This window comes from Corythoichthys intestinalis, chromosome 3 (assembly GCF_030265065.1).
Source record: "Corythoichthys intestinalis isolate RoL2023-P3 chromosome 3, ASM3026506v1, whole genome shotgun sequence".
Lineage (NCBI taxonomy): Eukaryota > Metazoa > Chordata > Actinopteri > Syngnathiformes > Syngnathidae > Corythoichthys > Corythoichthys intestinalis.
In genome coordinates this window covers 4,750,315-4,767,122 of record NC_080397.1, presented here as the reverse complement: position 1 = coordinate 4,767,122, position 16,808 = coordinate 4,750,315, and the positions used below count along the sequence as shown (strand labels likewise).

The 16,808-nt window shown below is 40.4% G+C and overlaps 1 protein-coding gene across 3 annotated transcripts in view; it reads right to left on the bottom strand.

Moving 5' to 3' along the window:
* fras1 (Fraser extracellular matrix complex subunit 1) overlaps positions 1-16,808 on the bottom strand; it is a 451,829-nt gene that overhangs the window by 106,112 nt on the left and 328,909 nt on the right. For all 3 annotated transcript variants that reach the window (XM_057831795.1, XM_057831797.1, XM_057831798.1), the window contains one exon: positions 12,624-12,708. In XM_057831795.1, the coding sequence (XP_057687778.1) occupies positions 12,624-12,708 (85 nt within the window). The remainder of the gene's footprint in view (positions 1-12,623; positions 12,709-16,808) is intronic.

Here is a 16,808-nt window from a genome sequence, read left to right as displayed (position 1 = left end):
TCAGACCATACGCAGCACTCTACATCAAATTGGTGTGCATGGCTGTCACCCCAAGAGGAAGCCTCTTTTAAAGACGGTACACAAGAAAGCCCATCTGTCTCATCAGACCATAGAACATGGTTCAAGTAATCCATGTGCTTTGTTGACATGTCTTCAGCAAACTGTTTGCAGGCTTTCCAATGTGATACATTAAAGCTGTTCAGACCATATGAAAACTCTATTTCTATTCTCTGTGTCTAAGGAGCTGAACAGGACAGATTAATTAATTAATTAATTTAATTTTTTGCCAGCTTGTCCGAGTCCGTTTTGTAACAGCTGTTTCCTTCGTTAATGAATTTGAATGCATTACACCGGAGGCAAAGGATGGTCACGCTCTGCTTTTACGAGCAGTCGCGATGTTGCGATTGAAATAAAACTTGAAAAAAACGACAAAGAAAGTCTAACATTGTTACTTGTGTTCTTAAAATCATTGCGCAGTTGTGCACTCACTACAAGGAAAATAACAAATAGAAACATAGTGTGGCGCCAGGTATATTTCCTGGAATAGGAAACCACAATCTGGGACGACTAAGTGGACGTGTCAGTAACAGTGGCTGAGACAGGTGGAGCCTTTTGGAGCAGTCATTTCGTGAGTCTCACTTGCCTGGAAGTGGCGATAATTTGACAGTCCAAAAAGTCACGAAAGTGAAGCGCCTGTGTGACGCGGTTCTCTTTCGTGGTTTAATTTTCCCCCATGTATTTCTTATATACTCCAGTTCGCTCGGCATCGAGTCAGGAGGGTCCGACCCCGACGCTGACCGAGTGGTTACTTGACGCACTAGCCAATCTCGCCCATCTCCGCCCGACCCTACTTGAAGCATGAGATGCGTATTTGAAGTGTCCAATATTAATGTGCGAATGCGCCATCATCTCATTATAGCTCGTTCATGTCAAGTGAGCCGGCGAATTCCACATTTAAAATGATGGATTGGCAGAGAGCCATATGCGCTCATCAAGAAAGCTATAGGTTCCCCGACCCCTGCATTAGACAAAGAGGGCAAGGGTCTGTTGGAGAGCTACGTCGCAACAACCCTTGCAAAAATGACTTGTTTCATGTGAATGTTTCAGCATTCACAATGCGCCAACTGAACTATCCCCCCCGTGCCATCCCTCCAGAAAAATGGATGAAAAAATCGACCGAAATATGGAACCGCAGGTGCAGCCATTTGCTACCTTAATACTGTAACAACGACAAGAAAGTTGCCAGCTTCACCAGGTTTTTAATCATTATTTTAGAACTTGTGCAACACAACACGGCTACTGTCTGCCGTAGACGAAGACAACAACAACATAAAGTAGAAAGGGAAAGTGTCCCGCACCTCTCTCAACTCTCACAAGGTTCGTTCTGATCATACCTGTCAACCCAATGCCGTTGGCAATCTTACAAATAAAGACGTATGCCTTTACAAATTGGTGTCCAATCTTACAACGTTGTATATAGCGTGCAATATGAAACAAAAGTAAAACTCAATTTTTTTTTCAAATGGTAACGTAACGCGGGGATTCTGAGATTGACAAACTCAAATCTAGCATCACGTAACCATTTGTTTGCTTGTTTTTGATATCTGTTTGCTTGCTTTTGTGGGATTGGAATCAATAGACCTCATTTATTCTGCATTTTCTAATCAATAAACATCGTCTATTGGGCAAAAGTGTGTTTGTTACTGATTCACCGCGAACCTAGAAATTTCGGAAAACATCAGTGCATAACAATATAATAAAGGTCAATTGATAAAATTAAAAGGAATCTATAAGAGAATCATTGGATAAACTGCCAAACGATTCCATGGAATTGAAATGCACGGAACCAGTTCTCTACTGGAACCAGTTCTCGATTCCTATCCCTAATCAGCAATACTTGCAGGCAAATTGTGTTCGGCAACAAATTGGCAAAATAAAATCTACGCTTTCGTCACAGCGTCCTATGAGTGCGTGGTTCTGTTTTGAGGTAAAAATTGTTCATTGGTAGGCTTGTAGCTTTTCATTCTGCAGACTGCATCTTTATGACCTTTTGTCTCAAAGTGCTTTCTGAGATCGTAGAATCCTGATGCCGAAACTTTAATGTTCAATCCACACGGCACGCAAAATAACTGTGGTCCTTTCGAAGACGCTTTTATCCATCAGGGTATTTACTAGTTTGTGTCTCCCATTCTGACATACTTGACATGTATGCGTTCAGGAACAGCATGCAAAACACAACCCCCACATTAGGACCCAATTCTGTGTATCAAATTCAAATGCTTAGCGCAACACAACAACATTTGGCCATGGTTATTCGTCCGTCCTCTTCCCATTGTTAATATTGAATCGCGTACTTCCACTTCCAAAGATGCACAGCCTGGAGCATCACAGCTCCAGGCTGTGACGCTGCATGTAAAGTAACAAAAGCACACCCTGCTCCGGGAGCATTTAAAAGCGAAGCAGGGTGCGCTTATAGCGGACGAAGACCCACGATTTTTGAGTGGATCAGAGTTTGCTTGATCATTTTTTGCACTTTTCCAAAGAGTGATTTCTTTGGTTCTATTCAAGCGACGCAGAGGCAATTGTCGCGGCTGGGCAAACACCTAGCGCCAGGCTGCCACAGAGGTGGAATTCTGAGATCATTTCCCCTAGCCGCTCACCTTCACTCAGTTCAGTGGGCCATTGCTGCATACTTGGCCGAGCAAGGCGCACCGTGGGTGGAATGGCCGCCGTGATGCACAACTATCCCTGGCCGAAACTCCACCCCTTGCCTTTTTCTTCTTTTACCCTAATTATATCGCGCGCTTCAATGCATTGCTACATGACGTCCTAGTTATTAGCCAGGACTGGCTGTGACAAAATGTGCTGGTGAGCTCATCCAAAAGTGCTTGCTGGCTGGATATCCCACTTTCTCAGAAACCCTAGGATGGTTTTTAATGTTTTGATGTCCTTGTTAGTGTTATTTTTCTTCAGTCTTTGATCTATTCTGTTTTTTCATATTTCTGTTTCATTTCTCCGTTTTCTAACTGCTTTTCTTGGTGCTCGCTCGGGTATTTTATTGTTTTCTGATATTTTAGCCTGTTCTCAACAACAATATTGCTCTAATATTTCCTTTTTGCTATTTCTGTTCCTCTGTGGTATCCAAGGGTGGACTGGCATACAGGGATACCGGGGATTTCCCCGGTGGGCTGGTGTCAGGAGAAATGAGTAGGGTCGTAAAACTGCAGCCAGCGGATGTTCATTTTTTTGTAGTCAAATGAGTGGACCCTAAAAATAGGGCACCTGCATTATCCAAGCATTACGGTCAATTCATTCCGACCGAGCAGTAAGGCAGCTGACTTCCGCGTGCTCCCATTGTTCACAACTCTTAAAAACACTCTCAACACTCTTAAATATATAACGCCACCATTGTCATCATTTAAAAATGAAATAAAGTCGCCTGATCTTAAAACCGCTCCTTCTACATGCGCGTTACGTCCGCTGTCACTAAGCCTGTTGCAATATGCAATAATTACATTTGTTGCACGGTAAATGAAAAATGAAGGTGGTAATTTTCCTGCTGCTATTTATCGCCTCGGGGCACGTGAGTGCGCGTGTGTGGCTGACGTGCTGTTAAAAGTTAGGCTTCCTTGTTACCAACTTGTTACTTCATGGTGCCTCGGAAAACATAATATTACAACCACAATATTATACAAGGAATGCCATAGCAGAAGCTATGAGGGGAAAAGTTTTCATTTGCCTAGATGCTAAAGTTATTAAGTGCAATTTTATTTTTTTCTTGAAAAAGACACTTTATTTATTCTGTGTTTCTGTGGGGTATTAATATTGTTGTCTTTTACTTAAAAGAGGCATGGTCTATTTTTTTTAGTTGTGATTTCTTAAAAAGTATTTTTGAATTCAAGAGTAAACATTTATCGCGTTTAAATGGGTGTACTTGATCTATTAATATATACTGTATTCTCACTGTGTTATTGTAAACTGTTTTTTTTAAAAAATGGGGTGGGGGGCGCAATAATATCGCATATTGCAATAATTCATGACATAAATTATTGCACACTAAAATTTTTTATCTTGACAGGCCTAGCTGTCACATCACATCATCAATCTGTCTTTTAGGTAGATCCTTAGGTTTAAAGCACATCCTTAACTTACTGTCTGCAGCTGGTTTCGATTTAAGGCGTTTGGCGAGGTAGATCTCCACTGGCGTATTGTATCTACTAGCTGGTCGCTGATCAAAACATTCCACTTCCAACCATATTTATAGGTGCTTTCTAGCCCCATACATAGCTTACTTCAACCGCACTTCATGTTGTTCCGTATAAAAGGAATTTTGGAGCAGAAATGATCAAAGTTGGCGTCGCCCATGTTTTGCTCAGGAAACTTGTCTATATACGTATATGAGGGGTGTGACGATACAAGTCACAGTTCAGTATGTACCTCAGTACAGGGGTCACGGTTCGGTGCGGGTTCAGTACATTAGAAAAAACAAAAAGGCTTTTTCTGTTACACGATTTGAAAGTTAGTTTGTTTACCATTACACTCTTATATCAGTGATTTTTTTTTTAAGTGTCAAAAGTGTGACCTACTTTATTTTTTGAGAATGAAAAAACAAAACAAAAGTTCAATTCAATCTGTTAATATGAACATCTTTTATAAGTGAAAGATGTTATAAAATGTATAATGTAATGACGTGTAGAACATGAAAAGTAACGTCAATTACTTTGCTGAGTAACTAATTACTCTTACAATGACGCAACTGAGTTACTAACTCAATTACTTTTTGGGAGAAGTCATTTGTAACTGTAACTAATTACTTTTTTAAAGTATGATGAACAACACTGGTTGCTAGCTGGATAGCTTCCAACACCGTCCATGAAGTGGGCCTGTCTTTCAATGACTCCCAGGCCACCCCCAACCCCCAGTCTGCCCTGCCCTACGGTGTTCCATAGCATTGTTTTGTTTTGTATTTTTGTCGTGGTATTTCCACAAACATTTCCTTAGTCTTTTATTTATTTATTGATTCCCCCTTGCGTGTTTCAAGGAGTTATTTGATGGGTTTTTTTTCCTGAGTCTTTCCGAGTATCTTTTTTTGCTGATTTGCTAGTGTTTTCCCCTGCTGTTTCTTAGTCATTTTCAATATACTGTAAAAGTTCCTTAAATCCTGGTTGAGCGCCAGTGGGTGGTGGTGATGACAGCTTGAGCAAAAGGGTCATGCAGAGATGAACAACTGGCGCCACAGAGGACGATGATGACACGAAAATACACAAAGGGTAAAAAAACAAAGGTCTAACTGAGCTACTAAACAAAGCTGGAACACATAAGGTCCGGTGACAAATTTCTTCACTTTGGAGCAATTATCTCCACCAGACAGACAAGCGAGCCCCCGGGCGACCACCCAAATCCTGACTTGTCTTCCCACTGCAGCAAAACAAAGACTGTGTCAATGTGTGAGTGTGCAAAGACGCCAACTCGCAAAAAGGCAAACAAGTAAATCTCCTCCTGAGGCAAACAAACACTCAGTGCAGGAGGCTTGACCTTGTCTTGCAGAGCTCCAGGTGAGCGAGGGTGGGAGGGGTTGATGTTTGGGAATGAGCCGTCATCGACCCTCATGGGGGTGAGAAATCCTTCCTGTGTGTGCTCTTGGCAACCCATGATGTTTGTTTTTCTTCGCTTTCAAGCTGCGAGCTCTTTGAATGCACTGCAGGAGGACTGATTTACAAGCACATTTTGTGCACTTTTTGATTTCAACAACGCACTCCTAATAAGGACACACGTGTTGACATTAAACGTTTAAACTCGTAACTCAATTAGAGTGGTTGAAAAGACATGATATGAAATCAGTTAATTGCAGCTAATCACCCCAAAATGATATCCCCCTTTCCTTACGGTATGTAGACCAGTGTATAAACCACTGTGAATGTCGAGAGGTCATATTATTAATGAGCGATAAAAATGCCAACTCGTTGGAAGTCATAAAAGTTAAGGCATCTAATACTCGAAAAGAAAATGCATAATCTGTACAGTGGTACCTCTACATACGAATTTAATTCATTCCAGGACCCGGGTTGTAAGTCGAAATGGTCGTATGTTGAGCAGGATTTTCACATAAGAATACATAATATTCGATTAATTCATTCCACAGGCCAAAAAACCTACAGTGGTGTGAAAAAGTATCTAATAATATAATTTCTCAAATTTCTGCATAAAATCACCATCAAATGTGATCTGATCTTTGTTAAAATCACACAGATGTAAAAACAGCGTCTGCTTTAACTAAAACCACCCAAACATTTATAGGTTTTCACATTTCAATGAGGATACAATGCAAACAATGACAGAAGGGGGAAAAATAAGTACCCAAGGAGACTTAAAGAGCAATTGAAACCGGTTTTTACCGAACAATTTAAGTCAGGTGTGTGCCCAATCACTGATGAGTATTTTAAAGCTTCCCTGCCCACTATAAAACACACACCTAGCAAAGAAATATTTGATGAAAAGCATTGTCTGATGTGCATCATGGCTCGGTCAAAAAAAAGCTGTCTGAAGACCTGCGATGTTGATTTGTAGAGAGCTGGTAAAGCATACAAAACCATCTCTAAGAAGTCTAAAAGTCTGGATATTCATCAATTGACAGTCAGAGAAGTTGTCTACAAATGGAGAGAGTTTGGCACTGTTGCTTCTCTCCCAAGGAGTGGCCGTCAGCCAAAGATGATGCTAAGAGTTTAGCGCAGAATACTCAGAGAGGTAAAAAAGAACCCTAGCGTGTCTGCTAAACACTTACAGAATTCACTAGCACAGTCCAATATCGCTGTGCACACATCAACTATATGTAATACTGGCCAAGAATGGTGTTTTTGGGAGGACTCTACGGAGGAAGCTATTGCTATGTAAAAAAAAACATTGTTGCTCGTTTAATGTTCGCAAAAAGGCATTTGGACACTCCACAGAAGTTTTGGCAAAATAGTTTGTGGACTGATGAAACCAAAGTTGAATTGTTTGGGAGTAACACACAATTGTTGTGATCCAGGGCTATACAAATAAAATTGAATTGAATTGAACGTTATGTGTGGCGGAAAAATGAAGCATGGTGGAGGGAGCATTATGATTTGGGGCTGTTTGCTGCCTCAGGGCCTGGACAATTTGCAATCATTAATGTAAGAATTAAACCAAAAGTATATCAGGATGTTTTGCAGGAAAACCTGAGGCTGTCCGTCAGACAGTTGAAGCTACAAAGAGGATGAATGCTGCAACAAGGCAATGATCCCAAACACAGAAGTAAATCAACTTCAGAATGGTTTCAGAACAACAAAATACATGTTCTGGAGTGGCCAAGTCAAAGTCCAGACTTGAACCCCCTTGAGATGCTGTGGCATGACCGAAAAACAGCGATTCATGCCAGACATCCCAGGAATCTGACTGAACTACAGCAGTTTTGTCGAGAAGAATGGGCTAAGATTAATCCTGATCAATGTGCCAGACTGATCTGCAGCGACAGGAAACGTCCGGTTGAAATTATTGCTGCAAAAGGGGGGCCACAATAAATTAAATGTGATGGTTCACTCACTTATTTTTTCCCCTTCTGTCATTGTTTGCATGCTATCCTCATTGAAATATAAAAACCTATAATTGTTTGGGTGGTTTTAGTTACAGCAGACACTGTTTTTTCATTTGTGTGATTTTGACAAAGATCAGATCACAATTGATGGTGATTTTATGCAGAAATGTGAGAAATTCCAAAACGTTCAGATACTCTTTCATACCACTGTACGCTTAATCCTTGATAAATACTGCTGGTACAATTACAAATAGCAAATACACATAGGGAAACAAATACATTATGAATACAAATCGGAATAATCATAATGTATTAATAATGTAACGAATTGGGTTCTACTGTTGCAGTTGTGTTTTGCATGCTGTTCCTGAAGAGAGTGACGAGAGCATGAGAGCGGTGCGTTAGACGTTTTACTTTCACTTAAAAATGTACTCAAGTACAAATAAAAAAAGTACTTGCTTTAAATTTTACAAGTAAACAGTAAAAACATTTCCTTCCAATGCAAAAATATGATATATATATATTTTATATTTTAAATATATAACTGTGCAGAAAGGGAAAAAGTAATAAAATGGACTGCACTGTAAATGGCTTAACAAACTCCAAAACCTATCTTAATGGGGGATTGCAAGTCAGGTGCATACCCCCACCTACTGTACAAGACTGTGCAGCATCCATTTGAAGGTGCGCTGCTCTCACTGTTGCTTTTTAATTGGTCAATATCTTGTTCACCTGCCTAATCTTGCTTGTACTCATGTTGCTCCATCTAGTGCTCAGTAACGCTATAGTTGCACGGGGCTTATGGATTGCGCTGGAGGCATTAAAAAGATAGTAACGTTTAACGCAGGTGACAATTTGAAAAGTAGTGGTGTAAAAAGTACATACATGTGCTGCAAAAGTAAAAAGTACCACTTCATATCTGTACTCAGGTGAAGTACAGTTACACAAAAATGTACTTAATTACAGTAACGGAGTACTTTTACTTCCATACCACTGGTTATGCATCTGTTAAATAATTATTGTTGGGCATCAAAAGCCCTTTCTTGGGCTTCTTTTTTGTTGTTTTATATACTGAAGTCTTAAAAGTAGAAAAAACAAAAAACATGGGCAACATAGGTTTTCTTGACTTGTTTCTTTTCACCCCTAAACTTTTTCCCTCTACTTTTTGGTCAGAGTATTTTTTGGTAAAACTAAGCCATGATCTACTGCTAATGACTATAGAATAAAAAAAGTAGAAACAGTGGCGTCATTAGAAGTATTTTATGCTTCTGAATGAAATGGACCGCATGGATGCGCGTGTAAGCGATCATTTTATTTATTTCAATGTTTTGAATCCCGCGCCATGAAAATGAATAACTGTTTTGAGGAGGAATGCGAATGTGACGTCACCCGGGTCAGCATCTCACAATACAAAATTGCTTTATACCATGCAGATGGACTGTGGATTCAGCTGATTTTGCTGATTAATTCGTTTATTTTTCACATCACCCCAGCCAAATGTGCTGCAGGGTTTGGTTGCTGTACCAGGGAGAGGCGTGTTAGTCTTTTTGGCTTTCAAAAACCCCCACCCCAAGACTGGCCAAAACAAGTCCCACAACTGTGGGACCATTGGATTTACGAGGAAGTCAGTAAACATCGTGCTTTGTATTGTGTCAAATACTGGGATCAGGGCACACGTTTTAATAGGGAGGTGGCTTGCATTTTGTCGCTGACAATGTGCCTTGTCCACCAAGAATGCCATTTGGCCGACAACCGGCGGCTTAACGCACAACCCCCTCGGTCCTCTTCGCTTCCCCACCAGGAGAGCGCTATACTCTGCTTATTGGTCTCTTCGTGTGCCCGGTGTTCTGTCAAATTTTGCACCCCATCAGAAATTGCAACTTGGCCGCGAATACAGCGATTACAAGGTAAACACTAAATATATTCTTTAAATAAAGGAATATTTACTTATGTTTAAACATGGACGGACATGTAGAAAAGTTCTCCTCAGACACATCCTGTCATGTTAGCTGCACACAAATGGACGCCGCTCTCTCAATGTATAGGTCTTCGCCGTGTCGTTCAGCATTAATTTACACCACATTCGTGTTGAACATGTAAGCTTACGATGTTACTTGTTTATTTAGCACCTCTGGATAATTCAGTCCAACTGAAGGTAAAAGAGGGCGTATTTACAGCCACAACAGCTTTGGGAGCAAAATATTATAAGGGTGCAAAATTTGGCAGAACACCAGCAATATACCACTATCCTCGGGTTGGGCTCGGGCAGCTACACGCACTTCGGACATCGGCCGGTTTGTCCGGCGGTCAATCTCCAGCTGCTTCCCGAGCAAACGAGCTCTTCTGCTTGCAGAAGTGTAACGACGAGCTGTCACTTGCTCGCCACTGGGGTGGTTGCCGATCGGCGAAGACGATCGACAACTCCGCCGCCGTGTGACATGACGAAGTAGTTTGGTGTGATTTTTCGCTTCGAAAGGCGAGAATAAGACCTGGAGACGCTGCTCGGTTCGGGTTAGACTGTCGGGTAGCTGTCACGCCTCCTGGTTTGTTTACGAAGCCGGGGGCAGGGAAATGACAAAAGTCGGACTAACTTTGGTGGCATAAAATATCGTTCGGGAGTTGCAAGAAGTCAACAGTTTTGACCATTATGGAGTACCGTAATTTCCCTAATATAACGCACACTTTTTTCCCCAAAAATCAACTTGTAAAATCATGGTGCGCATTATAAACGGGTACATGGATGGAGACAGAAATATATACAGTGGGGAGAACAAGTATTTGATACACAGTCAATGGGAAAACCCATTGGCAGTGTATCAAATACTTGTTCTCCCCACTGTATATATATACAGTATATATATATATATATATATACATATACATACAGTATATTACATATATATATATATATATATATATATATATATATATATATATATATATAAACCAATTTTTTTTTTATTGACACGGCCACGTTGTGTTGAAGAAACGTATGCGGCGACCCGTTGCCGACCATTACGGTACGTGACGTCACCATTTTGTTTCGGTAATACTTCGCTCTAATCGGCCGAATGATTTCGTCTGTGTTAAATTCTGCGTTTTTCACTCTTCATAAAGCACAGAATTTAGTTTCTTGAACTCATTTGAGTCAACGTTTATTGCAGCTCCACAACTCAGACCATAACAAACATAAGCATACAGACTTCATGTGTCCGTCAACTATATTTGTCCCTCGGGAAACTCAAACCCAAATAACAATAGTTCCTATTGTTACTGTCGTGTTGACAGCGATGAGCTCTCACGGATTTCCGAATTACGTTCACACTTTGATTTTACAGTATCAATCCATGGAAGAAACATTTATTCATCATGATGAAACAAGCAAGTTATACAGCAGCCTTTAAAAGAAAAGTCACATCTGTTTTGTTTTCTTGGTTGGAGAGGTTGTCAAATTATATTATTACCGTAAATATAGTCAGTTTATGGTAATGTTTTGAACTACCAATGTGCTATGCTTGTGCTGTGTTTCACCAGTCAGTAAAATGACATTTCTGTATCCGTACACGAGCTGTGTTTTCTTGTATTCTTCTATTTATTGGTGCTAAAATTAGGGTGCGCGTTATAAACGGCTACAATAATTTCCCCTAGATTTTACAAGTAAATTTGGGGTGCGCATTAAACATGGGTGCGCCTTATATTCGGGAAATTACGGTAATTTTGCTGTGTCGTACTGAATAAATGCATTTTAAATATTTTATATTCCATTTAGCACAAGACTGTTATTTGTCATGACCATACCATTCATTTAGCAATTGGGGAAAAATACTTAGATAAAAAGAATATCCTGTAAAAATATTGGAGTAGAGATTTTGAAACAATGATGACAATTTGCTGCTCTGTGTCTTATTTTCCTCGTTCTGAATCTTCCCTCTCAATGGGCTGAATTCTAAATCAGCTGAAATCGTGACCATGCCGACATCCTCCAGTTGGGGACGCATGAGCGCTATAACGACAGGCGTGGCTGAAAGGCAGATTAAAAGACTAATTATTCGTGATCTGCACTTTGCCAAATTGTTGTATATAGTCGAATCGTCTCAAAATACTATTCTAACTCACATAATAATGCTATTTAAGACTTTTATTTATCCTGTCATCGGCACTTTAAGTTATCATTCATTGCTGGCTGTTTGTGAAGTTTTGTGCTTGTACGTTACGTTGCCTTACATTCTATGCAACTTCTATGCTTCTATGCAAAGCCTCCCAGTTCTTAAAACCTAGTAACACCCCTGGGTAGAAACAAATGTTTTTTTTTCTTGTGAAAGGAGATATCCTACCATTTCTTTCTCATTCTGAAATACAGTTCCTGTAAAAGAACCCTATGAAGTTCCTCGAACTCAAGGGTGTTGCGAGGTTATCATAATCGGAGATCTTTTCAATCTTGGACTCACTAAAATGGCTGCCGGCAGTGCTTCTGATGGAGATTTCAATCAAGCCTTTTTCTTTCTCAGTCTTGTTGTTTTTGTAGGCGGCAGTGCTACGTAAAGTTTTTTAAAAACTTTTTATTTACATACAGTATATCTTTATTTTGGCTCCAGCCCAAGGAACAATCCATTATTAGTTGGCCCTCATCACACGGACCGATTCGCATCCTCGAATTGGCTGTCCTGCATTTGCATGTGAGGCGAATGCATTGACTCCACCACGTTTGGCTTTTTTAGTTGCGATTGTTGAAGTGATGAAAACATCAATAACTAAGACGGCTGATAACCTTCCACCAGTGGAGAGTGAAGGCTGCATCAGCGTTTGTGATGTGAGGTGCAAGGAAGCATTCGCAATCCTCCACTGAGTGTAAACACACACTCAGAAATTATAATGGACGCAATACACACACAAACACACGGAAATCCTAATGGAAAGGCTTGATGTTCTTGGAGTCCTTAAAGGAGGAAGAGGGAACGTTTACATTTTCAGGAAAAAAAAAAATCAACGTCGAGATGGTGATTAAAATGGTGTGATAAGGTGGGAGGCAAGAGGATAATGTGTCTTGGTGTGAGTGTTTATGTCCCACCTGCATTGAGAGGGCTTGAACATGAATTGTTTCTGCTTCAGACAGTAGCTGAGGGTCGGCCGCTCGCAAAGTAAATTCGCCGGTCCTAGTCAGGATAAAAGAAAATACATTAATTCACTAGTCAGTAAACACATTCATTCATGGCATCGAGAAAGAAAGCAGATGAATTTTTCGCGAATTTTTGGTGAGAAGGAAAATATTCACATTCAATTACTTGTGAGGAAGTGAGCTCACTCTTCATAAAAAACATATTGCAAAAAAGAAGGGGAAGAAAATGTACAAATTTATTAGTTCTAGTCAAAAAAGAAAAACGGGATTTAATCGGACCCAATGAGGAATGAAATTTAAATGGGCAAGTCGATTTTCAGTGAGGAAAAAAAAAATCCTGAATGTTCCGGTCCTAATGAGCAGTGGCGATTGTTCTAAGACTGCAAGAAAGCTCAGTTCAGGAGCGCTGGAAGTCCCTCACAGCAGGGGGTGCTGAGGATCTTTATTTTGTTTTTCCCACCCAACAGTCGTTTCGGTCAAAATTTTTCATGCTCGCACCTTTTCAAGGCGTGCACAAAGGCAGCACGCATGCATGCAGGATAGTTTACAGTGATGGCCGAAAGTAGTGGTTACCCTGCAATTCTGTCATATAAATGATTGCAATTACAAATGCTTTGGTAGTAGTATCTTCATTTATTTTGCTTGCAATTAAAAAACACAAAAATGAATGGTAAAAAAAAATTAAACCATTATCATTTTACACAACACAAAAATGGGCAGGAATAAAGTATCGGCACCCTTTGAAAAAATTGCTTCTCTAATTGTGTAATTAACAGCACCTGTTACTTATCTGTGGCACAAAACAGGTGGTGGGAATAACTAAATCACACTTAAAATGGATTGAAGTTGAGTCAACCTCTGTCCTGTGTCCTTGTGTGTACCACATTGAGCATGGAGAAAAGAAAGAAGACCAAAGAACTGTCTGAGGACTTGAGAAACAAAATTGGGAGGAAGCATAGGTAATCTCCAGGCTACAAGTCCATCACCAAAGACCTGAATGTCTACCGTGTGCGGTGTCATCAATAAGTGTAAAGCCCATGGCACTGTGGACTGAAAAGAAAAATTGACGGGAGATTTCAACAAAAGATTGTGCAGATAGTGGATAAAGAACCTCGACTAACATCCATCCAAACAAGTTCAAGCTGTCCTGCAGTCCGAGGGTAGAACGGTGTCAACCTGTACGATCCGTCGGCGTCTGAACAAAAAGGAACTCTATGGTAGGACCCCATTTCTGACCCAGAGACATAAAAAAAAAAAACAGGCTGGAGTTTGCCAAAAATTACCTGAAAAAGCCAAAAACGTTTTAAAAGCATGTTCTCTGGTCAGATGAGACAAAAGTAGTACTTTTTGTGAAAAGGCATCAACATAGAGTCTACAGGAAAAAAACGAGGCCTTCAAAGAAAAGAACACAGTCCCCACAGTCAAACATGGCGGAGGTTCCCTGATGTTTTGGAGTTGCTTTGCTGCCTCTGGCACTGGACTGTTTGAACGTGTGCAAGGCATTATGAAGTCTGAAGACTACCAACAAATTTTGCAGCATAATGTAGGGTCCAGTATGACAAAGCTGGGTCACCCTCAGAGGTCACCAGCAGGACAATGACCCATACCACACTTCAAAAAGCACTAGAAAATGGTTTGAGAGAAAGCACTGGAGACTTCTAAAGTGGCCAGCAATGACTCCAGACTTGAATCCCATAGAACACCTGTGGAGAGATCTTGAAAATGGCAGTTTGGAGAAGGCACCCTTCAAATCTCAGAGACCTGGAGAAGTTGGCCAAAGAAGAATGGTCTAATATTCCAGCAGAGCATTGTGGGAAACTCAGTAATGGATACCGGAAGCGGTTGTTTGCAGTTATTTTGTCTAAAGGCTGTGCTACCAAGTATTTGGCTGAGGGTGCCGATACTTTTGTCCGGCCCATTTTTGGAGTTTTGTGTAAAATGATAATGATTTTTTTTTTTCCCATTCTCTTTTGTGTTTTTTCATTGCAAGCAAAATAAATGAAGCTATTACTACCAAAGCATTTGGAATTACAATCCTTTTCTGGGAGAAATTGAGCGTTATCTGACAGAATTGCAGGGGTGCCAATACTTTTGGCCAGTAGTGTACGTACTACTACTAGGCTATTACAAAGACAGCGTTGTCTTTCACCTTCAGTGTGTGTTTAGGTTTTTGTACTGGGAATAAAAAAAGCGCATGTGTATTACAATGCAAATCCCCCCAGCTAGATGGCGCAATGACACACAAACACATTTGAAAACTAAAAGGTCCAGGAAACCCGGTGAAGGTGCATCAGAGCACCACTGACGTTAGCCCCCTATTTCTACAGAGCGCGTTTTGCGAGCAGAGCGTCTGTGAAGCGGCTCAATCAGCTCAATCAGCGTAATAATAAAACAACCAATTACCTTTCAGACCCTGCGTTGATGAAAAAAGAAATCCTATGCTAAAGAGAAAACCAATCACAATGACAAATATTTTCACATGTATTTTACAAATGAAATGCCTCAACGAATCATTTTTTTCTTATAAACAGTTTTCAAAAGCTTTGTTGATGGATTTTCTCAAGTAAAAGCGCCACGCAGATGATAATAGAATTAATTGCATATTAATTAAAAATCGACTGGATCCACCGTATTTTTACTCGAGTGACATCCGGTCTGCTCAATCCTACCTAGTAGTATTGACGCAGGAGGGTCGCGTCTCGCGTCAAATAATAAACTCATTCGTTTCGAGTGTGACGTGTCTATAACGCTGCCACACAGCGACTGGTGTGCACTTCCTGCTTGACTTGAATGGCCGTGTTTCACTGCACTGACGCGCCGTAGCCGCGCTGGGTGTATTCCAGCCTTAAAGCGGAAGTTCAGTATTTTTGACATTAGGCTTAATTTTCAAGTTAGCAGGGTTTAGTTAGTTGGTGGAGTCGATTTCAACAAATTCCGTTGTGTTTGCAAGTTATTTGTTAGTTTCAGGGCTCCTGAGTGGCTAAGCTAGCGCGAGTCAATGACACCATTATAGCATAAAAACGATACAGATCTACGAACAGATCCAACATAGTCAAATAAATTCAAAGCATAGATCATTGTTTCAAAACACCCATGCGTTCAAAACAATGTCACACCAAACTGCCGTAATTCATTTCATTCTGCAGGACTATTTTTTTTCCCGATGCGTAATACGACTCCAATAAAGAGGAGTGCTTCGGTCACTCGTTCTCACGCTGCATTCGAGGGAGGTGGGAAGTCGGACTCATCCCGCTCGGAGGGTACCGGTTGCAACCTTAAAGCATTCCAAGCGAATGTAAACAGCAAAGATGGCTGATTGCCACAAGTTGTCTTTTATTTTGGCCTTCAAAAGACCTCCAGACCTGACCTCCAGAGAACCTGACTTCTCGTAAGCGATCAAATAGTGGAGGCGTACTATTGATGTTTTTCCAGATCAGAAGTTGGAAACTCTGACCTCTCCCCTTCCTTGAATGCAGCATCAGTCTGCTGAGTTAACTGACGGCTGGCAACAGGGCGAAATGGGTTGGGTTTAGCGTTAGGGTTTAGAGTTAATGTCAAAAATCCTGAACTTCCGCTTTAAGCCTCGGTTTAACACCCACTTTTCACAACACTCAAATAAATTGCACACGAATATCTAACAGCGCTCTGCACGGCGGCAGCGCAACAGCAACAACAAACAATAATATGGTTACAATGCAAACTACTTGAAGTTCTTCATGGTCTAAATCTGCTGCTAACTTATCCTCGCTGGACACTTTTATAAAAGATCTTAATCATTTTCATTTTCGACCTTGAATTTTAGAAAATGTTGCTGTTTTTGTAAAGAAAAAAATTGTTAATTCGTTTTTGTGCTATATGTTAATGCCTCCTCTGTCAACATTAACTAACTTTTCCGTTCCAATATAGAGCCTTATCCAAGACCCAACGTGACCTGGTAGCAAGTAAGGTGTCAGGCGGTGACCATGTTAAAAAAACTATATATACAAAATAAAAAAAATCAACATATATATTCAATCCCCAAAATTAAATACGCTATTGTTACAATGTTTTATTTATTGATTTCTTTAAAAAAAAAAAAAAAATCTACCAAAACACTTTTTTTCCCCTCCTCAATACCAGGGGGTGCTGCAGCACTAT